Source organism: Tachysurus fulvidraco, chromosome 15 (genome assembly GCF_022655615.1).
Source record: "Tachysurus fulvidraco isolate hzauxx_2018 chromosome 15, HZAU_PFXX_2.0, whole genome shotgun sequence".
In the NCBI taxonomy this organism is placed as follows: Eukaryota; Metazoa; Chordata; class Actinopteri; order Siluriformes; family Bagridae; genus Tachysurus; species Tachysurus fulvidraco.
This window is the reverse complement of record NC_062532.1, coordinates 20,604,677-20,630,423: the sequence shown is the minus strand read 5'-3', so window position 1 is coordinate 20,630,423 and position 25,747 is coordinate 20,604,677. Positions and strand designations below refer to the sequence as shown.

Below are 25,747 nucleotides of genomic sequence, written 5' to 3'. Positions count from 1 at the left end.
AGACAGAGAGTACACAGAGAATGGGAGAGAGAGAGAGAGAGAGAGAGAGAGAGAGAGAGAGAGAGAGAGAGAGAGAGAGAGAGATTGGGAGGGTGAGAGAGAGCGAGAGAGAGAGCGAGAGAGAGAGAGAGAGAGAGAGAGAAAACACAGAGAGAGAGAGAAACAGAGAGTACACAGAGAGTGCACAGAGAATGGGAGAGAGAGAGAGAGAGAGAGAGAGAGAGAGAGAGAGAGAGAGAGAGAGAGAGAGAGAGAGAGAGAGAGAGAGAGAGAGAGAGAGAGAGAGAGAGATACAGGGGGTATGTGTAAACATAGTGAAAAAACAGAAAGATGCTTTGATATGAATTTCTTCATGCATTCAGTAATGGTGCTGAAAGTCTTTGTCTCTCTTATAGCACACACATAATAATAATAATAATGATAATAATAATAATAATAATAATAATAATAATAATAATAATAATAATAATAATAATAATAATACATTATTTTTCCCCACAGTGATTCTTCCACATAACGCTAACAGCTGTGTTGAGATCATGTGTTTCTCTGTGGAACCAACTGAAAATGTTCCCCATCCATTAAACATTTGTTCCATCAGAAACAACAACAGTTCTTTAAAGTGACGCTACGTCGCGAATCTTTATTTTCTTCCACGGCGTTTTTTTTCACACAATTAACACCAGTTATGATGAGATTATTTAAATCTCTAAGGAACCCATAAAAGTGTTCGAATTATTGTTGGAATTTGAATCTGCTCGGGGTTTTTTTATGGAGGAAACAGTTCTACTGTATTGTTCATGCCATTAGCTGAATGAAGAAGAAGAAGCTCCTTCTCTTCAACGTAATGGACACTTTTATTGTGGGATTATTTGGCTCTCCTTAGAACCAACAAAATATAGGAGAGTAAGCATTCCTGGAAAGGTTTGTCAGGAAAGAAGAAAAAAATAATAGTAACATTTGTGGTTGGATCATTTCGTTCTCTGTACAACCAACAAAACATAACCTCCATTAACCATCCATTATGGTTCCTTAAAGAAACAAAAACTGTTCTCTAAAGTGATGATATCGTTCTTTTCCACCAGGAGGATTATTCCATTTATCTCACTATTTATCCCAATGGTGAGAATATTAGGTTCCTTGTGGAACCAACACACAATGTTCATCATCTATTAACCAAACAGTTCCTTAGGGGAAAACAGTGATGATGTAAAGTGAATCGTTATTTTAGATAACAAAGATTTTTTTTCATGTAATGGAACCATTTATACCGAACACTGAACACTGAACACTGTATATGTAGGGATGTGGTAGCCTAGTGGTTAAGGTGTTGGGCTACCAATTGGAAGGTTGTGAGCTCGAATCCTAAGTCCACCAAGCTGCCACTGCTGGGCCCCTGAGCAAGGCCCTTAACCCTCAGTTGTATAAAAATGAGATAAAATGTAAGTTGCTCTGGATATAAGGGCGTCTGCTAAATGCTGTAAATACCGATGCTGAGACTATGATGTTCAACAAATATTCTCACTCATTTTCTACCGCTTTTATCCGAACTACCTCGGGTCACGGGGAGCCTGTGCCTATCTCAGGCGTCATCGGGCATCGAGGCAGGATACACCCTGGACGGAGTGCCAACCCACCGCAGGGCACACACACACTCTCATTCACTCACACATTCACACACTACGGACAATTTTTCCAGAGATGCCAATTAACCTACCATGCATGTCTTTGGACTGGGGGAGGAAACCGGAGTACCTGGAGGAAACCCCCGAGGCACGGGGAGAACATGCAAACTCCACACACACAAGGCGGAGGTGGGAATCGAACCCCGACCCTGGAGGTGTGAGGCAAACGTGCTACCCACTAAGCCACCGTGCCCCCCTCAACATATATTTGAACCAACAAATTTTGTTCAATATCAGTTAATAAAAGGGTTCATTTAAGAAAAAAAATGGTACATACAAACTGACAAAAAATGACTGAATATCCAGTCACCATGAGGTTCTCTTTAGAAACCAAAACGTGATGCCCTGAACTGAACGATCCATATTTTTTCTTCAACGAAACAAGTAACATGATCGTAACATAAGCTGATTTGTTTCTCCTTAGTTGAACATTCATAAACCAAAAGGTTCTTCATCATTTTCTCTGCATCACATCTGAGAACGTTTTCTAGCACCTTTCTTTATTAGGAGTGTGGAAGCAGTCTACTTGTTGCATGAAAAACACTGTCATTAGGCCACTGCTTACATTTTACATCCCACAGGAGGGATTTTGCAACCTGTGCACGAGATCACGACACGCGCCAGAACACACACACGCACACACACACACAGCACCCTCACGCGTACACTCAAACACACACTATACACACAAATACACAAACACACACTACATACACAGAGCACAGGACAGCTATAAGTAGCTACTTACTCGCGTCGGGTCTGGCTCGGTTCGTGTGGATGCGGTGCGTGCGTGGCGCGCGCGTTAATCAACGCACACATGAACACGCGCGCGCGAACCGACCAGCCGCAGGAATGTGGCAAATTTCTTAATGTGGTGGAGGAAAAAACATGGAGTCAAATCACGAGCTGTACACGCCTGAGACTGGACACATTGCTGTGCTTAGGCTACTACAACGCACCTGTCTTAGTCTCCTGTGGTGTCTCTGATAAATGTCTGCAAAAAGAAATGATAAACTAAAAAATAAACGCAAGACACGTCTAGGTAATGCCGGCTCGTGTGCTGTGTATAGCTTATATCTGTCTGCTTCTCTGTCCCTGCTTTAGTTTCCCGGAAAGGTGTAGCCCGTCCAGCCCAAGCGAGCGCGCGCAACCCCACAGCACCTCAGTCGAGCTATCGTTATGTCTCTCTTTCTCACCCTCTCTGTCTGTCTCTGTGTCTCGCCCTCTGCTTGTCAGTCTTGCTGTCTTCTTTTCAGTCGCTCCTTCTGGTAGTCACGAGCTCCGAAATGTCATTAGGATGGGGGGAAAAAAACAGATCGAAGATGAAAAACACGCAAAAGAGTGCGGCGGCTGCGGGTGTGTAGCTGCGGTCCGTGCGCATTTGCTCCTTTTGCCTTTTTATTCCTGTCGAGGTGTGTGTTTGGGTCAATTTTTGCGCTTTCCGACGCACAGTGTAGTCCTTAGTGTAATCTAGTGGTCAGTCCCGCCCCCTCCCTCTCCCTCTCTGTCTTTATGTTGGATGGAGAGGAAGGTGGCAGCTGGTGCGCCCCTCTCTCCCCCAGACTCCACCCTGTGCCACTTAACCATCTAAGCGCCACGAGCCGGATGCTGCAGCATTGCCATGCATGTATGCTATAAATAAATTCAGGAGTCCCCCTGTTCTGGTGTGTTTCCCTGCTCTAGCACACCCTATGATGGAGATTAGATGTGCCAGGACACACCGTCTTCACATGTATATTGATCTATTGGCATGTGTGTGGACAGTACGGTGGAGGAAATAAAACGGTACAACAGAACAGAGCCTTCATAAGTCACATGATCACATGACAAAGTCATAACCTACAAATGACATTTGATTTTTGCAATAGGATGGGATATTGGATTTCACTTCTTCACTTCGTCTTTTACTAATAAAGCAAGACAAGCCTCCTACAAACACTGATCGATCGATCGATCGATCGATCGATCGATCGATCTATCTATCTATCTATCTATCTATCTATCTATCTATCTATCTATCTATCTATCTATCTATCTATCTATCTATCTATCTATCTAGAGATGATCAGCAGAGAGCAATATCAGTGTATTTGAGTGGCCAAGCCAGAGTCCAGACCTGAACCAACTGAGAATTTGTGGAGAGAACTGAAGACCAGACTGATGTCAAGGAAGCCTTCCAACCTCAAAGACCTGGAGATCTATGAAAAAGAAGAGTGGTCCAAAATCCCAGTGGAAATGTGTATAAACCGTTTGACCACTTTGATGAAAAATAAAAGCTTTTCCACTAGTTATTGAGAAAGGGTATGAATAAAGGTGCACATGGAATGTTTTGTCAAAAGGCTAATATTCTTTTAACACAATGACTTTCTTTCTTTTGTCACCTTTTGTGTCACACAACTGTATGTTATCATGAGTTGTAACATTATGATTTCCCTTCACTGGAACCGAGAGTCTCGGACCAATTCCAGCAGGACAGGACAACGCCACTGCGCTCCATGAAGTTCGGAGTGTCCTGCACCGAGCCGTGACCATCTGAGATGAACTGGAACTGGAGCCTCTTCACCTGACATCAGTGGCTGATCTCACTAACACTCTTGTATCTGAATGAACACAAATATCTCAGTGATAATGGTTTATTCATCCTAAACTGTAACCTCAATTTTCAAATCTGATTGACCTTTTTTTTTTTGTAAGGTATGAAACATCTTGGAGAAACACGTTCAGTCTAATAAACACAAATTCGGTTAGTGGCTTTAACGGTGTGGTTGAGGAAATGTTAAAATCTGTATCATCTGTTGGTTCAGGAACAGGTACGATTAGCTAGCAAAGGCAGAATCACAATGAAGAGATGGAGAGAGAGAGAGCACAGAGAAGGAGAGCGAGACTTTGCTTTGGCAACAGTCTGATTTTACATTCATTCAAGCACTACTAAACTGAACTGAGATAGATAGATAGATAGATAGATAGATAGATAGATAGATAGATAGATAGATAGATAGATAGATAGATAGATAGATAGATAGATAGATTCCTACAAACACTGGTCTATCTATCTATCTATCTATCTATCTATCTATCTATCTATCTATCTATCTATCTATCTATCTATCTATCTATCTATATCTGTCTGTCTGTCTGTCTATCTGTTTATCTATCTATCCATCTATCTATCTATCTATCTATCTATCTATCTATCTATCTATCTATCTATCTATCTATCTATCTATCTGTCTGTCTGTCTGTCTGTCTGTCTGTCTATCTATCTATCTATCTATCTATCTATCTATCTATCTATCTATCTATCTATCTATCTATCTATCTATCTATCTGTCTGTCTGTCTGTCTGTCTGTCTGTCTGTCTGTCTGTCTGTCTGTCTGTCTAGTTTGTGGTGGGAGTCTGTTAGTATTTATATGCCAAATTGTCACGAATAAGATTAAAGAGATAAAAAGTTTCGAACTGTTGCACAACGAAACCCAAAATTTTTGAAAAAAAAAAAGGCCCTGATGTTCTTGCAGTTAGTCTTTTATACACACAAAAACATAAAAAGCTCAACGTAAGCAAATGAAACCATTCACTGGCTACTTATTTCTGCTTTTCTCAGATAAATATACTTTGTAATTTCTCTTTCTCGATTCCTGTTTCTTGATTCAGCTGACTTTGGTTATCTGCTGTGCACATTCTGTTCAGATTCTGTTGTGCACATGGAAAACAAGTCCACAGTCAACATGTAGAACTTAAAGCCAAAAGTAACCCCTGCACTAAGGCTAAGAAAAATCCAAAAATCCTCAAAAAGCCATTGTGAATTATCCAGAGATGGGGGACTCGAGTCATATGGCTTGACTCGAGTCAGACTTAAGTTGCAAATCAGAGTCTTGAGACTTGCTTGACAAACATTACAAAAAGGACTCGACTTGACGTTCATGAATTGAGACTTGACTCAGACTTGAGTTAAACGACTCAGAGAAGGGGGACTCGACTTGACTTGAGTCAGACTTAAATTGCAAATTTGAGACTTGAGAATTGCTCGACAAATATTAAAAAAAGACTCGACTTGACTTCGACTTGACATTCATGACTTGAGACTTACTTGTGACTTGCACACGTGTGACTTACTCCCACCTCTGGAATTATCAGAGTAATTCTGGTACCAACGTTTCAAGGCAGACAGTCCAGTGGACACTGCACAAGGCTGACCTCCATCAACTCTGACCAAGGAGGACTCCACTTCTTTAAGACTGGCACAGAGAAGCTCACTTAGCCTTTGCAAAAGCTCACCTAGACAAAGAATAAGCCTTTTGGTCATAAATTCTGCAGTCTGCAAAAAGAAAATTGAAAAACAAAAGCATTCAACCCCAAGAAACCATCCCCAAGGTCAAGCGTGGTGGTGAGAACAATGCTTTAGGGGTGTTTTTCAACCAATGGGACAGGCATCCTTGTAAAAGTAAATGGTGTCATGAAAAAATAAGACTACATTAAAGGTCTGGAGCAAAACATCAGACAGTAAGCAGAAAAACTTGGCCTGGGAATGCAGTGGAACTTCCAGCAAGATAACGATCCAAAACACAGCGCGAAGGTGGTCAAGAAATGATCAGCAGAGAGCAATATCAGTGTATTTGAGTGGCCAAGCCAGAGTCCAGAGACCTGAACCGACTGAGAATTTGTGGAGAGAACTGAAGACCGGACTGATGTCAAGGAAGCCTTCCATCCTCAAGGACCTGGAGATCTATGCAAAAGAAGAGTGGTCCAAAATCCCAGTGGAAATGTGTATGAACCATTTGACCACTTTGATTAAAAATTAAAAGCTTTTCCACTAGTTATTGAGAAAGGGCATGAATAAAGATGCACATGGAATGTTTTGTCAAAAGGCTAATATTCTTTTAACACAATTTCTTTCTTTTGTCACCTTTTGTGTCATTTCCAGCCAGAAGGTGGTTATTTGTCAAATAAAAATCCACTCAGAATTTCCCTGGGTTTATCTGTGTATATGACCCCCCATATGTGGTATATATCAATCCCATATGTGGTTCTTCCCCAGTTGCATCGCACAAATTTGGAAGCACACGACGTATGTTATCATGAGTTGTAACATTATGATTTCCCTTCACTGGAACCGAGAGGCTCGGGCCTGTTCGAGCAGGACAGGACGATGCCGCTGCGCTCCATGAAGTTCGGAGTGTCCTGCACCGAGCCGTGACCATCTGAGAACTGGAACTGGAGCCTCTTCACGTGACATCAGTGGCTGATCTCACTAACACTCTTGTATCTGAATGAACACAAATATCTCAGTGATAATGGTTTATTCATCCTAAATTGTAACCTCAAATCTGTTTTCAAATCTGTTTGACCTTTTTCACACATTCAGTTTAATAAACACAAATTCAGTTAGTGGCTTTAACGGTGTGGTTGAGGAAATGTGAACATCTGTATCATCAGTTGGTTCAGGAACAGGTACGATTAGCTAGCAAAGGCAGAAGTCACAATAAACTGACCATTAGACAATTTCTGGATCTCTTGATTTCTTCAGTACTTTATAAGTCACAGTGAGCAACTGATATTGAAATCGTAACGCTAGCATACATCATAAGATGTAGCATAATGTTGCCTAATATCAGCTATGACTTCTGTGTCAAGATGTGTCTTTATTCACATCCCATTGAAACCCCACTCCATGTAGATTAGTATTTTGCCCCACCCATGATGGCAACACCGACAAAGTCACCAGGTCGTCTCTGGCCACCTCATTGTTAAAGGCAGGGTCTCCGATTTTTGAGAAATGCTTCAGAAAACTGAGTCGAGCCGAATAATAAACAAACATAAAAACAAAAAGCAAAACAAACGTGTAGCCGATGAGCAGAAAGGGGCGGGGCTTGTCAATATGTGGCGGAGAGTGTTCAGTGCGCGTGTGTGACATTAGCAGAAAGCGGTTTTAACATTGACATGGAGGATAAAAACAAAGAAAGAAAGAGAAGAAAGACTTACGATAAGGACAAGAAGTAGGACGTGTTAATATAGGATCAGCTTTCCAGCGCTGGAGAGAACTGAAGGAGCAGGAAGTTGGCCACATATTCACAGGTTGGAGTTTCCCGAGTCAATAACTCCTGAGCTAAACGCTTTAACTACACAAATAACACCTCTTTTCTATCGTGGTAATGTAGAGAGGCAGCTACAACCGCGTTTTGTGTAGTAACAGCGTTTAGCTCAGGAGTTTTTTTCCGACTTTACTTAAGACGCCGAGGCGCTTTTTTCCTTCTCGATAGGTGAGTAACGTTGGTTTTGCTTTGTTACACAGAACTAATATATGCTTTTGTCCTTTACATGATTATGCTTGTATGTCATTTTTGCTTGTTTGTTTATCTACAATTGTATTATTCTTCCCTTCAGCTATGACACATTTCTTTCTGTTAGTCGCCTGGGTTACGTATGTATGTGTGGGCGGAGCTATCGATACAGGGGTGGGACCCATTTGGGTTAGGGGCGTGTTTGTTTTGGTGATTTCAAATGTCAACATTGGCTTTCAAAATTCGGAGACCCCACCTTTAATGGCCTTAGCAAAGAAGTTTTTTTGGTTATTATAGTAATAAATAATGTAACATGAATTTATGTTCATGAATGATTAATAACCAGTCTATATAATGCAGAATTACATTAGCTTCTCATGGAAAAACCGGGTAATAATCTACACCTTCTGGAAATGGAAAGCAGCCCAAGAGCAACAGTGTAGAAACAATTCGCAAGGTTTGTATATACACAAGAGGAATAAACATATCAAGTGATTAAAGATGGATATCTTTGAAATTTAGCCTAATTTTGTAATTAGGCAGCATTGAGGTTTGCAGGTGTCCAGTTTTGTCACACGTACGTTTTTTTTCACTTAACGAAAGAACTCATAAAGGAAAGAATAAACAGATCCAAGGTCATCATGTATCCACAGGTATTGTTGTTAAAGCTAGGCATCATGCTAAGAGTTACAGTTGACCACCATTATTTTGTAGCATCACAAAATAAAGAAAGCCATTAAAACTGCTTAGTGCAATATTCAGTTCCTGAATTATTTTTTTTTAAGTGTGTTGTGAAAATGTTCCCAGACATTTTCGATTACACAACAGCTCAACGCGTGATGATTTTTTTTTTTTCATCGTCGGACCAAAGACGTGTTATGAATCCGAGACTCGCGAAATCTCAAAGGTTGGCAAATTATGCATCGGTTAGACAGACGCGGGATTTACAGCCTCCATCGTTCTCGCTTTGTAGATGCTGCCAATCATGTCCTGATCCAGATGCCACCCTGGAACATGAGATGCCATTTTTTATTCTAAAGACGCTGTGATTTACAGCTCCACAGAAGAGACGAGCTCCTCCCAGTCCAAGCGACTGGCCGGTGAGATCTCTGTGTCTCTGGTGGGTGTAATCAGCACTCGTAGGTCCTATAGCTAAGACATGACCTCTGACCTTAACAATCAATAGCTTGGTATTGCTAAATCTCACACCCAGGTCAACGTATTCAAGCACACACACACGCACACACACACACACACACACACACACGGACATGTTTGGACATGTTTCTTTTTTCTGTGAAAAGAGACTACTGATGAATTGTCAACACAACGCTACCAAAAAAAAAAAAAAAATGATGTGAATGATGAGAGTCCAACAATGGTGAGAGAAAGTCATGAGGGAATGCAAGAGAAAATTAAAATATATTAAAAAAAAAAAAAAAAGAAACAGTGCTTCAGGGAAGTATATTCACACTGACAACTGATTATAATATTGAACTGGAGGGATAATAAATATCACACACACACACACACACACACACACACACACACACACACACACACACACACACACACACACTCATTAAAATAGCATTTTGTTCATTTCGCTTTCAAACTGTTTCTGGTCTGTAATCATGCCATGTCTTTTGTAGAGCCTTGAACATAAACTCTTTTCTTGTGCGCTGTTTTCAAACGATTATTTGATGAACGAAAAGAAAAGGAACGAACCCGAATCCATCTTTAAACATTTCGCAGAAACTGAGACATGACGAGAGAATAAGAGACTTAGCGTTAGGTTTGTTTGCATGCAGCTGGGTAAAGCGGTGGTGAATCCCGAGAGCAGTGGGAACAGGATGTTGTTTAGGATGTAGGTGGAAACAAGAGAAGCTACAAGTGAAGAATAGACAGTAACCGCAGGTCAGGATCGAACCCCTGCAAGACCCTGGAGCTGTGAGGAGGCATCAATACATCAGTCCTCTGTTCATACAGACATTTACAAAAACAAAAAAATGACCAAATATCCGGACATGAGTTCCTTCATTTTCACATCAAGGAGCCTGTGCCTATCTCAGGCATCATCGGGCATCGAGGCAGGATACACCCTGGACGGAGTGCCAACCCATCACAGGGCACACACACACTCTCATTCACTCACACACACACACACTACGGACAATTTTCCAGAGATGCCAATCAACCTACCATGCATGTGTAATGATGAGTCGTAAGACTGAGGATCCATTTGCAGCTTTAATATATAATCTCGGAAACAACAGGCAGAGTTCAGTACCGGTAAACACGACAGTGTAGGTAAGGCAAAAACGTATTCAGAACAACAGGCAAAAGGTCAGGGCAGGCAGAAATCAGTCGTGAGGCAAAATACAGAAACAGATCAAAAACCAGAAATAGGAATAACCAGACAACGCTCAGAATGATAGCCGTAGCAAATCAAGACTTCGCAATGGGATCAAGTTCGTTTGCTTATTTAAGTGCGCCAGCTGATAGAGAACAGCTGGTGCCCTGATTAGGCTGAGCGGGGTGTAGTGGGAAGTGTAGTCCGGGAGCGCTTAGTACTCCAGAGACGATTCTCTCCGTTGTGGGTGCGGAGGTGAGGCAGGTGTGCTGATCATGACAGCATGTCTTTGGACCGGGGGAGGAAACCGGAGTACCCGGAGGAAACCCCCGAGGCACGGGGAGAACATGCAAACTCCACACACACAAGGCGGAGGCGGGAATCGAACCCCCAACCCTGGAGGTGTGAGGCGAACATGCTAACCACTAAGCCACCGTGCCCCCATTATTATTATTATTATTATTATTATTATTATTATTATTATTTTATTTAAGTGCTCTGATTGTAGATAGAAAAATGACAGACGCCATCTTGTTTGCACTGCCATGACACACCCTAAAGGTATAATAAATAGCGTGTCATATGTTCCTCCGTCTAAAGAACCTTTTGTGAAGCACCTGATTACCTTCAATGACTTTAAAGTGACAAATTAATTCTTAACAGATTTTCCTCCACTAGTTTGTGTGAGATTACTTCATGCAGATTTAAAGCTTTCCTTCTTCTACTCTCTCTCTCTCTCTCTCTCTCTCTCTCTCTCTCTCTCTCTCTCTCTGTCTCTCTCTCTCTGTCTGTCTGTCTGGCACACCGCCGCTTGAGACAGAGGGGGAGGAGAGTCAGAGATCCGGCGAGCAGGTGGGCGGAAGGAGCAGAAGAGCAGGGGTGTGGAAAAGAAAACTCACACAGATTCAAAAAGGCTAATTTATGAGATGCTGCCAAATCCCTACTATTTTAATTTATTTTTTAATTCCCCTTCCTTTTCTCTCTCTTTCTCTCTCTCTCTCTCTCTCTCTCTCTCTCTCTCTCTCTCTCTCTCTCTCTCTCTCTCTCATGTGCTGTGTAGTTCAGTGCTGATGTCTCCAGATTATTCCATGTTCCCATCATCTTCAGTTGTCTCAAATGCATGTTCAGCAAAATCTCTCTCTCTCTCTCCTCTCTCCTCGCTTCTCCTCCTCTCTCTCTCTCGATCTCTCTCTCTCCTCTCGCCTCCCTCTCTCATCTCTCTCTCTCTGCCTCCATCAACGTCCTTCGTCTCTCGTCTCTCTCCTCCTCTCTCAATCCTCTCTCTCTCTCTCTCTCTCTCTCTCTCTCTCTCTCTCTCTCTCTCTCTCTCTCTCTCTCTCTCACACATACACACACACCTCCCTGCCTGCTTTCAGTCTCTCGCTGTTTACACACATTGCAGTTTTTCCCACAATCCCTTGCATATCACACTGACACACAAGGAGCATGACCAGCTTAATGCTCACACAGTCTCTCAGCGCTTTCTCTCAAACACAAGCATTTATTTGCTTTTTTCTTATGATCAAATAAACAATAAAACAATTATATATATACACATATTTACCAAAGGACCCATTTGGCTTTGAATAAAAATCAATGATTTTTAAATCAAACTGGGCTAAACATCCATTATTAAGCGACTGGACAAAAATGGCTAGATCTGGTGAATAATGAATGCTGTGTGGTCTCTCTCTCTATCTCACACAAGCACAATCTTTCCTTTCCCATACGTCTGGTTCTCTGTGCCGTACATCTCGGGCACGTCCAGGACGTGCTCCAGTAAGCTCCGCTCGCTCTCCCCTTTATGATTTGTCCCAGCAAGGGCAACCATGGAGGTGGTACAGGACATGGGTAGAGATGCAGGTAAACCAATACTATCCATGTACAAGCTGCTTCTGCCTCCGTGGGGCACCGGTACGGGTGGACGGTGCAACTGGAGCTGAGAGGATGTGCTGGGCGGGGCCTCGAGAGCCTGGAGGCGGGGCAGTGTGTCACTTTTGGTGAGGTGTTTATGGGTGGGCGAATCATCTGTGCCGGAGAGAAGATCCAATTCAGACCTGGAACAAGACGGAGAGTCAAAAGAGTAAATGACAAATCAAAGATCGTTTACTTTTAACTGCAACAAACCGAATGCTCGTAAATCTAATGCCCATAAATCTACAGTCGGACTGTTCACGCCTGGTAACGCCTGTCAATCAGAGCGACACTAGCCATTCATCTGTGAGCCATGTATACGTAAGGGGACAGACAGAGCTACCCCCAGGGATTGGAAAAATAAGTTGTATAGTTGTATATCATTAGAACTTTTGATCACAGACCAATTAGATTTAGGACACGTGAAAACGCAGGTGTTCATTCAAACCAATAACCTGGGTGGGGGGTGAATTTTTATGCATAACAAAATTTCGCAAACTGTATTTATTTTTTATGCTGGTTCGACATTCGGAGCTGCTTTTACAGAATCGTCATACAGGCACAAGACTTTTAAAGAGCTCCTGGCGTCCGCTGGCTTCCATAAGCATGCCGCTCTTTCACTTAGTGTCAACGGCTGTCAATGCGCATGCATTTATGAGTTTGTGAGTCTTCTGAGGGCAGCATCGTTTCCTATAACATGCCTGGGATCGTATCCAGGTAAGCTGTATCGCAGTCTGACATAACGAGTGTTTCCTTTCAAGTCCCCGCCCTTCAGGAAGAGGGTTTTAAGTGCCCTTTTAAACAAAGTGTTTCCAGACGATTCAGTGACCATTTCAGCTGGGAGGTCAGCTCAACTCGACCTACTTATTCAGAGTAGAAAGAGAATGAGAGAGACAGAGAGAAGAAACATATGATTTGGCTATCAATTTATCAGTTACTGTGCACTCACAGCATGTCAGACTTTTAGTAATTACCTGATTATGTCTGTATCAAACTCTTAATTCATATTCCAGAAGCAGCGAGGTTATACTGGAAGCCGTAGCTCAGTGGTTAAGCCGTTGGTCTACTGATCGGAAGGTTGCTGGGCCCTTAACGAGGCCCTTAACGAGGCCCTTAACGAGGCTCTTAACTCAGGGGCGGTTCTAGGATTTCATCTTTAGGGGGTTTTAGCCCTCAGTGAGAATTTAAAACAAGAAGAGTTTTATATTATATATTATATGACTACATAGTAAGCCAAAAGTTATGGTATTATTTAAAATGGTAAAAGTGGACACCAAAATTTTGTGCATGATGTAATGATGTCAGTCTCGAATCAGATCAGTTCATGTATGTGTGCGTTCTCTACAGACAGTGTGTCCAATGAATGACGTCATTAATAAACTAATATTCACAAGACAAAAACCAAATCAATAAATGTTATTTTTATTTAGTATTGAATGCCTTGATGCCCGATGACGCCTGAGATACGCACAGGCTCCCCGTGACCCGAGGTAGTTCAGATAAGCGGTAGAAAATGAGTGTGTGACTGAGTGAATGGATTGTTTGCATTAATATTGTGTTTGTGCTACAACTCTGGTAATACGAATAGTGACATTTCACTGATTTTGGTTGTCATCTTTGCGGCTTTCCGCAGATTAACGTTATAGATAAACGCCCAGCTCTGACTGCACGTGCACGCTGCGCGTACCTGAGCTTCTCCGTTCAAATAAAGCATACAGCTGATGATGCACTTTTGAAAGACTACAACACACGCGCGTAAAAGCAAAGTTTAAAAAAATCGCTCTTGGATTAAACTAATAAAAACGTTTCTTTCCCATCGACGACATGTCCTCTCATTTTAACGTAATTTTTATTGTTTATTTATGAAAGTAAAAATTATGCTTTTAGTTTTAGGGTGGCTGAGATCACAGACAGGGGGCTGGAGCCACCCTAAAGAAGGGCTAGAACCGCCCCTGCCTTAACTCTCCACTGCTAGGTTGTGTAAATAAAATAAACGGATAAGGCATAAGTCTGCCAAATGCCGTGAATGTAAGTAAATGTATTAATAAGAGCTCATTTATAGTTAGCTACCACGTGGTGACACTGGGTGGAAAAAACTGTCAAGATGGCCGACGACAATATGGTCTACAGGACGTCTTTTAATCAGCCTACGGCTGTTTGTGCGAATTGTTTTCAATAAGAATAAAAAGTAAGAAGTGGAAGTCAGAGTTGTATCACACTGAAGTGTAGGAATTTGGAGTATAGTGTGGTCAGAAACACACACCCCCCCCCCCCCCCCATAGCTAACCACTACGCTTCAGCTATCCTCTACATTGTTGTTGCCATAGAAACAACAAATCTTTCCAGCTCAAGGGGACGGAATGGAATCTGCTACTCAAGTCATCTCGTGATCAATGGAACTTTAACCCGATGTGAATGTGGTATTAAGCCACATCTACTGGGACCAAGTGCTTCATTGTTGTTTGTGTTGGACTGCAGCTGCTGTTGCAGGCCAGGAATGGAGTTAAAGTTTTCAATCACGTCAGCGTGTGTATTCATCATTCTGGCTAAAAGCTGCTTGTATAATTGATGTACAGATCATTTGAGAGCTGAAGGAGTGCAGAAGGAGTGGAGTTACCCGACTGGAACACACTGCGATGTTCATAAGGACTCGTCCCAAAAATATAGTCAAGAGCAGGATTTATTATTATTATTATTATTATTATTATTATTATTATTATCATCATCATCTTTAGTTTTATGGATGTGCCTTACAATATATTACTTAAATAGCTAAAGAGATAAACACACACACACACACACACACACACACACACACACACACACACACACACACACTGTACAAGAGAGACACAGACAGACAGACAGACAGACAGACAGACAGACAGACAGACAGACAGACAGATAGATAGATAGATAGATAGATAGATAGATAGATAGATAGATAGATAGATAGAATAATAATCTCCTTGTGACTTTATTCCTAACATTTAGATCAGTGTCCCTCAGCTCTGTTTCTCCTCCACACCACACACCATGCTGCTACACTGTATCTACAAAAAGTCGGTCTAGACACGTGAGAAATGTATAAATGTGCATGCAATGAGATGGTTCATCGACCGAGTTTATCTATCTATTTTGTTCAGTTCGTTAAGAACCAACTTCGAACTAATAAGAGACATAGTGAGTCAGTCTCATGCTACATTGTTTACTCCTGTACCCGAGGCACGTTAGTTAACACTATGTCAGGTCACCCTAAGGTTATTAGAAGAGGAAACGCTTGGTACCATAGTAATGTAACATGAAAAGCGAGTTATGAACTAATTCAGCCAGACATACGTTTAAAGCATTTCACAACACGAATGCGGAGAAAGTGATGTCATTGTTCGACCGGAATATTTAGTAGAGCAACAGTGGTTTGAGAAATAATAAATTCGATACAGTGCATCTCCTGTGGGTTTACACACAGTCTCCAGAGTGGAGAACGTCCAGATCTGATGGAGATCAGCGAAAAATTACCAGACTATTTTGAGCTGACAGCAACTCAGACAGCGACTCTGTACAATTGTGGTGAGCAGAAAAGCAACTTTAAAAACACTTCAAACTTTGAAGCAGATGGGCTAGTTCAAAGATGGGGGGAATGGATGGACCTCCCCTATAAAGAAGATTGGGGGGAGGTTGTGGCCTAATGGTTAGAGAGTCTGACTCCTAACCCTATGGTTGTGGGTTCGAGTCTCGGGCCTAGCCACGACTGAGGTGCCCTTGAGCAAGGCACCGAACCCCCACAACTGCTCCCTGGGCGCCGCAGCATAAATGGCTGCCCACTGCTCCGGGTGTGTGTTCACGGTGTGTGTGTGTGTGTGTTCACTGCTGTGTGTGTGTGCACTATGGATGGATTAAATGCACAGAACAAATTCTGAGTACTTAGCCGTACGTCACGTCACTTTCACTTTTCACTTTCACTACAACAGCGTAGGACCACGACAACACAGGGGACACAGGAACACCTAACCTGCTCTTCTGCCGAGGCACACAGATGTTCTCATCTCAAGGGTGTTCTCAGATCCAGTGACTATGAAAATCGCTGAACTCACTGTTATGAACATGATAGCAGTTTGAGACGACTTTCGCTTTATGACACGGTGAATTGTCCTGCTGGAAGTTAGCCATTAGATGATGTTAAACTGTGTCTGTGTGGCATTCCCCACACTGTAAACCACCTCCATCAGCCTGGAGGAGTCCTGCTGAGGCACATAGAAGGTAGGGTCAGAATTTGGCACCAACAGCATTAACCCATTGACCCAACCTGCCTTGTGTTAACAGTCCAGGCTGATGGAGATGGTTTAACAGTGTGGGGAATGTTTTATTAACACACTTTGGGTCTGATCAGTTATGGCTTGAATGCCACAGCCTGTGCGAATATTGCTACTGAGCATGTGCATCTTTTCATATGACACAATTTAACATCTTCTAATCCCTAACATGATAAGTAAGCACGATAATGCAGCGTGTCATAAAGCGAAATGTCGTCTCTTGAGCATGACGGTGAGTCCAGTGTTCTTCGGTGACCTTTACGTCACCGGATCTGAGAACACTTTTGGGATGTGGTAGAACAGGAAAGCATGAATGATTCAAATCTGCATGATGCAATCATATCAGCATGGACCAGAATCTTAAAGGAACCTTGTGAAGTCTTTTTTGTAAAGTGAAGCAATGTTAAACCCCGCTCACTATTCACTGTAATGCTCAGTGAGTGTATAAACTGCCCCCTGCTGCTTACCTGCTGAAGCGCCTGTAGTCTGCGTGTGTTGTGCTGATTGCCGGCTCTTCGGGCTGCAGACCCGAAGGCTGATGGAGTTGTCCGTGCAGTGTCTGATTAAAATAATCATGAGTGGCATTAGTCCCTCCATCAGCTCCATTAGCAAGAACGTGCATGCTGAGAGCTCTATAATCCTTAGGCTAAGAAAAGCTTTGCGTAAGCAGACTTTGCATGAATCATCGTTATTTAGCATTAATGCCTTCCTTTTTCTCTTTTCTCCTTCCCCACTTTCCTCGTAATCTCCTCCCCTCTGGTCGGATAGTTTAATTAGAAGAAAATCCATGCACCAAATTCTGTTGACTCACTAGAGGAAATGTAAAATAATGCTTTTTCGTGTGCACAGAATGAACATGGACCTTAGACTTGTTTCAAATCATTCATTCACTCATTCATTTTCTACCGCTTATCCGAACTGCTCGGGTCACGGGGAGCCTGTGCCTCAGGTGTCATCGGGCACCGAGGCGGGAATCGAACCTCCAACCCTGAAGGTGTGAGGCGGACGTGCTAACCACTGTTTCAAATCAATTAAATTCAAATCGATGCTACATGCAAGCTTGCACAGACGCTACCTGCTATCCTTAATTATAATGTCTCATTAAAATGATTACATTTAAAATATGAAAAAATAAACATTTAAAGTTTTTTAATATGGGGAGGCACGGTGGCTTAGTGGTTAGCACGTTTGCCTCACACCTCCAGGGTTGGGGGTTCGATTCCCGCTCCGCCTTGTGTGTGTGGAGTTTGCATGTTCTCTCCGTGCCTCGGGGGTTTCCTCCGGGTACTCCGGTTTCCTCCCCCGGTCCAAAGACATGCATGGTAGGTTGATTGGCATCTCTGGAAAATTGTCCGTAGTGTGTGAGTGTGTGAGTGAATGAGAGTGTGTGTGTGCCCTGTGATGGGTTGGCACTCCGTCCAGGGTGTATCCTGCCTCGATGCCCGATGACGCCTGAGATAGGCACAGGCTCCCCGTGACCCGAGAAGTTATAATAATATTGTAATAATAACTTTGGTTAATAACAACAAGTTATCTTAGACTGTTTGTCATTAGCATGAGATTATTTCAAGCATATGTCATACAAGTTCCTATAGATGTTGTTGCTATAGAAACAATAACGCGTTACGTACAACAAGCGCATTCGCATAAACCTCGCTTTGGATGTAATCCTACTTTAAATATAGGTTATTTTAATGCTTAATATTTACACTAGTTAACAATAAAGCTTTAGCACATCGTTATGATTGAGACCCAGATTCCCCATAAGAGAAATTTCAAAACTTTGTGACCCCTTGCTCCCATCTTCGTACCTGCGGCGTCCTGTAGTGAGGCTCCAGAGGCTGGTATGGAGCTGATCGTACCCTGTACTGATCCTTCATCTCACTGACAGGCGGCGCAGACACGAGTCTGACTGATCGGCTGTCTCGCAGCTGCACCCAAACACACACACAAACACACACACACACACCTTATCTCCAGGGGCAGATTATCACAGCCTTGGTGCCTGCCACACTGATCACTACAGGCACCCAGAAAGGGCTTTGAACTCAAATGATCCACAAACATAATTTATCACTTCATGACTGGTTATAGATGACTTCCATAAAAAAATATACTTCACTGTCGCAACATAGAACTGAATGTATTATTATTATTATTATTATTATTATTATTATTATTATTATTATTATTATTATTATTATTACCTTCTTAGCCAGATCACTCAGATAATGCGTGCGCCAGTGTGGAGCTGCTTTCGAATAACTGACGTTTCTCAATACATCATTTACAGGTTTGGGGTCATGCTCCATGTAGGAGGTGATGTATTGTGGGGTTCGAGGAGCTCGTCTCTGCAGAACAGGAGGAAGTGGTGCATTCTGGAGGAATGACATTAAACAGATGGACTCCTAAGATCAGGAATTATACACACATCCCAGACAAACACACTGCACCTTGAAGTAAATTATCCCACAGAACTGTTGAATTCTTGACTCACGTGCTCGTTATAATGTTTTCCTTCTCTATAGTAACAGTTCATTCACATTATAATGTAAGTTTAACGTATTAAAAATATTATATACTGTATAATGAAGAAAAATGTATGTGTGTGTGAACATCTGTGTGTATGTCTGTGTGTGTGTGTGTGTGTGTGTGTGTGTGTGTGTGTGTGTGTGTGTGTGTGTGTGTGTGTGTGTGACCAGACAGACCTTACAGCTGTGTGTGTGTGTGTGTGTGTGTGTAACCAGACAAACCTTACAGCTGTGTGTGTGTATATGTGTGTATGTGTGTGTGTGTGTGTGTGTAAAACCAGACAAACCCCTTACAGCTGTGTGTGTGTGTGTGTGTGTATGTGTGTATATGTGTGTGTGTGTAACTAGACAGACCTTACGTAGACATACCTTACAGCTCTGTGTGTCTGTGTGTGTGTGTGTAACCAGACAGACCTTACAGCTGTTGTGTGTGTGTGTGTGTGTGTGTGTGTGTGTGTGTGTGTGTGTGTGTGTGTGTGTGTGTGTAACCAGACATACCTTACAGCTGTGTGTGTGTGTGTGTGTGTGTGTGTGTGTGTGTGTGTGTGTGTGTGTGTGTGTGTGTGTGTGTGTGTGTGTGTGTGTGTGTGACCAGACATACCTTACAGCTGTGTGTGTGTGTGTGTGTATGTGTGTGTATGTGTGTGTAAAACCAGACAGACCTTACAGCTGTGTGTGTGCGTGCGTGTGTGTGTGTGTGTGTGTGTGTGTGTGTGTGTGTGTAACCAGACAGACCTTACAGCTGTGTGTGTGCGTGCGTGTGTGTGTGTGTGTGTGTGTAACCAGACAGACCTTACAGTTGTGTGTGTCTACAAGCTGAGGATGAACAGGATCATGATCCAGACCGCTACTGGTGTCCATTACACTCCGCTCTGTCTAAACACAATAAAACAGAACTTTTTACACGTGTAATTATAACGATGTAAGTAAAGTTAAAACCGTCTCCACTTACAAACTCCTCACTGCTTTGCTCTGTTGCCTGGAACGCGTGAACGCTTTATAACCCGATATCACCATGGCAACGTAGCGCGCGCACGGTCAATCAGAAGCCGTATGTCAAACGGCTAGACTTTGTAAATGAAGTGCACTAGATAGTGTGTTAGGGTTAGTGTGTAGCATGTAGCATGTAGTGCCCCTATATAGCAAGTCCGAGGCGATGTGAACACGTCAATTTTGTTCAATCTTTGTAGAATCTACGAGAACTTTATAAGCTGTGTATTTTCACTAGTTTTATTTTTAACCTATTTTCATTTTATCATGTGTGTGTACGCTATCAGCTGAGAAAACACACGTTATAGTGTTTATTAAGGTTTTCCCCCCCCACACACAATTTGGCCTAAAAACCGTTCGTTTCCAAATAAGGGACCGTCGTCCAATTTCAAACCCAACTTTAACTGCTATCACATATCCTTTGATGTCGCGTGACGTCACAAGTTGCCATGTAAACCCTTTGATTTCTGTGAAAGACTAAAACACTGTGCAGCAATTATTTGTGGTTTATTATTATTTAATAATAATAATTATAATAATTATTCATTATTATTAATAACAATATTATTCAGATTATTATTACTATTATTATTATTATTATTGTTATTATTATTATTACTACTACCACTATTAATTATTATTATTATTATTATTATTATTATTATTATCATTATTATTATTATTAACAATAATAATCTAAAAAATATATAATTATAAGGTGACCAAAGCAAGTTAAGATGCTTCAAGGTTCCAAACAGACAAAGAGTCAGACACGAGTGGGTGTTTGATAGCATTGCTGATTTTATTGTAGGAAGGAATGAATAAATTAAATAAAAATTAAATAAAGGGGTAACAAAAAATTTAAACAGGCAAAACTAGCAGCAAATCCACACAGAGCAGCGGGATAAATGCGACGGGGTCTGACAGAGAGCCACTTGCACTAAATACATTTACACACACACACACACACACACACACACACACACACACACACACACACACACACACACACACACACACACACACACACAAATCCAGACACAGAGTTACTTCATCAGAGGATTAAGACAAACTCTTTGGGCATGTACAGCTGAGGAAAAGCTGTACACGTTGGAGCAGTGTGAGGTCAGGAAGAGCTTTTACCCCATAATGGTCATCAACAAAGGGGGAGAAACATAGTACAATGCAGAAATAAATGTCAATGTACGGGACATAACACCGAGGGCCCGCGGAAACAGGGGCGAGCAGACACAAAAACACACAACGCCACGACAAAAAGCGACGAGGGCGGAAAGCAGACAACTAACACCAGCAAAAGCGACGGGGACCTCGACACACACACACACCCCACACAGGCGAAGTACAAACCCACACGCATAGCCCGTTGTATGAACCACGACTACGTGCAATCGTTCTTATCGTGAAAGATGTGCTTGGCTGTTCTATGAGTTGGTCTCTTTTTTGTAATTACGAATTACTGAACAACAACAGGTAATTTGTTTTACACACACCACACACACAGCCACGACAACACCAACAGCCACACACCACAGAAGTAACACCCGCACACTAGAACGAAGTCAACTAAGAACGAAGGCTTGAACAGAAAAAAAATACTCTGCTTCCAATCCCTGCGCACAGAGTGATGTGTGTGGAATAGAAGTTGTTGAGGTCGGAATACAGTGTTGCAGGATCAGGAATGGGGTGATCCACTAGCACATAGCACGAAATCCAATGCGATTGACTATTCTGTGAGGCAAAGATACGTGTCAGTCCCTCAGCAAGCCTTAGGGGTGCTTGGGCAGATCTTAAAAATCCGGGAAATTATGGATAGATTGTAATGAATGGGGCGTGATCAAACATGTTCACCGGCAATGTCTCTGTATAACTCAATGAGTTGGTGCAAGCCCCGATACTCTAAAAAGATTCTGTAGGAAAGTGGAGGAAAAGAATCCAGCGGGGGAGACAAACGTTTAAAGTAATGGGTTCAAGGATCTTTCCGGCATTGTGTTTTCGTTCCAGACTCTCGTTTATGGTTTATATTCTGAAAATAGGAAATGTCATGGTGGTGTTTGAGAAATTGGAGATGTGTATGAGTCGGAATTTTGGTATTCATTGAAAGAGAACGCATAAGCGAGTGGCGTGGTTGTGGTTTGCTAAGTTCGTCAGCCGAAAAAGGAAGGGCAGTCGATGGCTGACATATTGCGTGGGGCGAGAACGGCGGGGAGGCCTCAACAGAATAGATACCGTGAACTCAGAAGAGGGACTTTTGGGTTTAGCGCACCACCAAATTTTACTATCAGCCTAGAAGGGCAATGGCGCCGTCAAATTAACGAGCGAACATCCAGCCTTCTGCGGTGTGGGGGAAATGCGTGGCACGTAAAACGATACAGACAAGTATCTAGACACGAAACGGGGGGGAGGGCTTCGAAAGAGAGAGAAAGAAAACGAGATACAAGAGTGTGAGGACACTGATATGTACCTAACAGGATGTTCTTAAATGCAACCGTATGGTATAAGTTTCCGTTGGCTCTAGGAACAACCTCCTATAACCATACGTAAAAAAAGAGAAAAGAGGGAAGAGAGAGGGAAAAAAAGAAAAACCTTTGGTACAGACAGGCATCTTGGTCACGCTATCTCTTAATAATGCCGACCCTGCCGATCTGCTACGACAAAACGCCCGACTAGACATCATACAACGTTGTAAGAGAGATGGGGATGTGAGTTCGCTCCTTCCGGCCCCTGAGTGATTGAAAGCCCATCCCCAAAAATCCTGATCCTCGAAAGACGGCCGGTCTTGGAAAGCTAACAACTACTACGGTGGGTTGGACGTTGCCTTCGTCGGTTGCACAAAGTAGTGACGTCTAAGAAGATCAGCCTGAGCACGGTACCAGACATTGGGGGGAAATAGGGGAATGTGAAATGGTGAAATAACTAATCGTAGGTAAGTAATTAATTGTATCGAATTTTGAATAATTTAGATTTTATTATGGATGTAAGTGGGCAATAAAAGAGACAATTTAGAAAAGGCGTGGGAGTTCACTGATTATGGACATAGCCGTAGTAGATCTCTAAACGGACCGTCGTCCTCCCACGATATCCATGTGGTCATAGAGCTGTCAACACCTGAGGGGATAGTTGGAGAGAGAGAGGAAAGAGAAGAGAGAGAGAGGAGAGAGAGAGAGAGAGAGAGAAGAGAGAAACGAGAGACGGAGGGGGTGTATATTATGGGTGTACAGAGAGAGGAGCAGGCAGAGGGGGGCAAGATAGATACATAGATAGATAGATGATATATATATAGATAGAGAGAGAGATTATAAAGAGAGAGAGGGGGGGGGTGTACGATGGGGTTCCCTCTCGTCTCGCTGTCGCCTTTCTCTCTCTCTCCTCGCTCGCTCTCGCGAAGCGCCACGGAGACATCCACGTAGGTTGGTGTGTATGATTGGTGTACAGAGCGCTAGCCTGTCAGGGGTGTCCCCCCAGATCGATAGCAGCGCGAGAGAGATCTATCCTCTCTCTCTCTCGCTCTCTCTCTCGCTTCCGCGCCTTTTCTCGCTCGCGCTCTCTCTCCCCCTGGCTGTTTTGTTCTTTTTCCTCTTTTTCCCCTCTCTCAGCCGCTCTCGCTCTCTTCCTCCTCTCCCTCATCTCCCTCGCTTGCCTCTCCTCCTCCTCTCTTCGTCTCCTAGCTCTCCGTTCCATCTTTGTTTCCCGCTCTCCCCGCTCTCTCTCGCTGCTCGCTCGCTCGCTCGCTCTCGCGCGCGCCGCTCGCGCTGCGCGCTCGCGCGTCGCGCGCGCTCGCCTGCTGAGCGGCTCCGCGGCTGCCCCGGGCCGGGTCCCATCCCCCCTCTCCCTTCCCCACACACTATCAGTCACTGTGGAGAGGAAGTGACACAGCACACTGGAGGAGAAACAGCTTTTATTTACACGTGGCTAAAACACCTGCTACGAACATCTGCTTTAAAAATATACAGTTACGTGTTTTTTTCCATGAGCACATCATCAGCCACTGTGCAGGGTTTATTATTGTGTGTGTGTGTGTGTGTGTGTGTGTGTGTATGGTTTATACATCCATCAATTCCGATTCACCAGCCAGCTCTTTCCTATCAGACGGAGGACATCATGGCGTTATAGCGTAAGAAATGGTGTAATAAAATCTCTATCTGCTCTCTTCTGCATACCTCACTGATGCCTTATTATTTCATAATGCGGCTATGATCAAACTTTATCGTGAACATCTGCTGGCTTAGTAAATGATGCGCCCTCATCGTCAGCGCTACAGGATACGACTTCGGTTTGTAGCAAGAACGCAGTGCAAACGCGCTCGATTTAGAGCTGCATGGAATGTCAACATTACACCGGATTCATCGATCGTAAGGTGAGAAGCAGCAGCTCACCTCTCGAATGGCGGCGCAGAATTTGCTCTGAAGCACCCTCTGAAGCGCCTGCAGCTTGGGGGGAGGAAACTCGCCGCTCCTCTGCAGCCGGTCCAGCAACTCAATTACCCTGCATACATCTGTGCATGAGAAGAGAAGACGAAGATTAGTACAGACAACACCTCAGCATAAAGACACATACGATAGGAGGGTATAATCTTTTTTCCCCCTCATGAGCTCTCAGGATGTTTTTCCTTTTCCTTTGGTTTCTACATAAGTGATTTACACCTACTTCCAGATGCCTGTAACATTCCTCGCATTTTGACCTTGTTTAAAACGGGTCACAATTAAAATTCAACCCATATCTGTCAATTATCTAACTAACCACGGTTTTCATCGCGCGATCGAAAGAATAAACGATGACTCGAGCTTTGTTTTCTGGTATTTCTAATTGAATAGTAAGGACTTCATAAAAGAAGAAGAAGAAAAAGAAGAAGGTGAAGAAGAAGAAGAAGAAGAAGAAGAAGAAGAAGAAGAAGAAGAAGAAGAAGCCTTTATTTTGGTCACATATACATAACAGCACATTGAAATTCTTTCTTTATATATCGCAACTTTGGAGTTTGGAGTCAGAGCGCAGGGATCGGACTGTTGCTTGCATAAACAGATGAACAGGTGTGTGTGTGTGTGTGTGTTTACTCTTTTGTGTATTTTAATCTTTCTACTATTGAACTAAATAGTAATATGTGTGTGTGTGTGTGTGTGTGTGTGTGTGTGTGTGTTTGCTCTATGTGTGTGTGTGTGTCACGGCCCAAGCAGTGGCAGCTCGGTGGACGTAGGAATCGAACTCACAACCTTCCAATCGGTAGCCCGATACCTTAACCAACAGGGTACCACATCCCTAATAGGGGTGCTGTAACCATGGTAACCAGCATCATGACGCATGACTTATGTTTGTTGTTGTGATGCTTTTTTAGTTAGTTAAAGTAAAGCCAATAAGCCGCTCTGAAGATCATACGACAGTGTTTGTTTATTCTCCCTGATGATACGCTAAATGAATGCAGATGACCTCTGTACCTCTCTCCAGGCACAACGGCTCCGCCACGTCCGCCTCCTTCCCCGGATGATAATACGATGACATCATCAGTGGACCAGATCTCCGGGTCTCGCGCTGCGCTGCGGCGGAAAACGTCAGACGTCCCGCTGTTATTATTGTCGCTGTTATTTTTATCTATTTCTATAATATTGATCACCAAATCTAGTTTAAAACGCGTTTGCTGCCAAGTGACATTTCCGTTCCGTCCTGTATCGT

General features: G+C 42.9%; 2 protein-coding genes across 12 annotated transcripts in view; both read right to left on the bottom strand.

Moving 5' to 3' along the window:
* Positions 1 to 3,188, bottom strand: part of kcnc3a (potassium voltage-gated channel, Shaw-related subfamily, member 3a) — a 97,026-nt gene extending 93,838 nt beyond the window's left edge. For 2 of the 10 annotated variants that reach the window (XM_027178839.2, XM_047800872.1), the window contains exon 1: positions 2,434 to 3,188. The gene's annotated coding sequence lies outside the window, so the exon portion shown is untranslated. The remainder of the gene's footprint in view (positions 1 to 2,433) is intronic. The other 8 variants (XM_027178848.2, XM_027178845.2, XM_047800869.1 and 5 more) reach the window with 7 other exon arrangements.
* Positions 3,189 to 11,798: 8,610 nt separating this feature from the next.
* On the bottom strand, positions 11,799 to 20,170 carry zgc:193811 (uncharacterized protein LOC559801 homolog). 2 transcript variants are annotated; one of them, XM_027178812.2, is made up of 6 exons: positions 20,028 to 20,170; positions 19,868 to 19,951; positions 18,752 to 18,922; positions 18,356 to 18,475; positions 17,012 to 17,103; positions 11,799 to 12,374 (listed from the first exon to the last, which is right to left on the bottom strand). In XM_027178812.2, the coding sequence occupies exons 2-6, from the start codon at positions 19,934 to 19,936 to the stop codon at positions 12,017 to 12,019; spliced, it is 810 nt and encodes a 269-aa protein (XP_027034613.1). In that variant the 5' UTR covers positions 19,937 to 19,951; positions 20,028 to 20,170; the 3' UTR covers positions 11,799 to 12,016. The 2 variants fall into 2 exon arrangements, with proteins under 2 accessions (XP_027034613.1, XP_027034614.1); XM_027178813.2 differs by having other exon boundaries at positions 19,868 to 19,947; positions 20,028 to 20,076.
* Between the last annotated feature and the right edge of the window lie 5,577 nt (positions 20,171 to 25,747).

What these genes read in the sequence shown, in the direction of transcription:
- zgc:193811 (XM_027178812.2), bottom strand. Translation starts at nt 19,936, where the DNA reads ATGGACACCAGTAGCGGTCTGGATCATGATCCTGTTCATCCTCAGCTT. An exon ending in TAGACACACACAACTGTAAG is followed by an intron (nt 18,923 to 19,867) that starts GTCTGTCTGGTT and finishes TCATTCCTCCAG; the next exon opens with AATGCACCACTTCCTCCTGT. An exon ending in GACTACAGGCGCTTCAGCAG is followed by an intron (nt 12,375 to 17,011) that starts GTAAGCAGCAGG and finishes GTCTTGTTCCAG; the next exon opens with GTCTGAATTGGATCTTCTCT.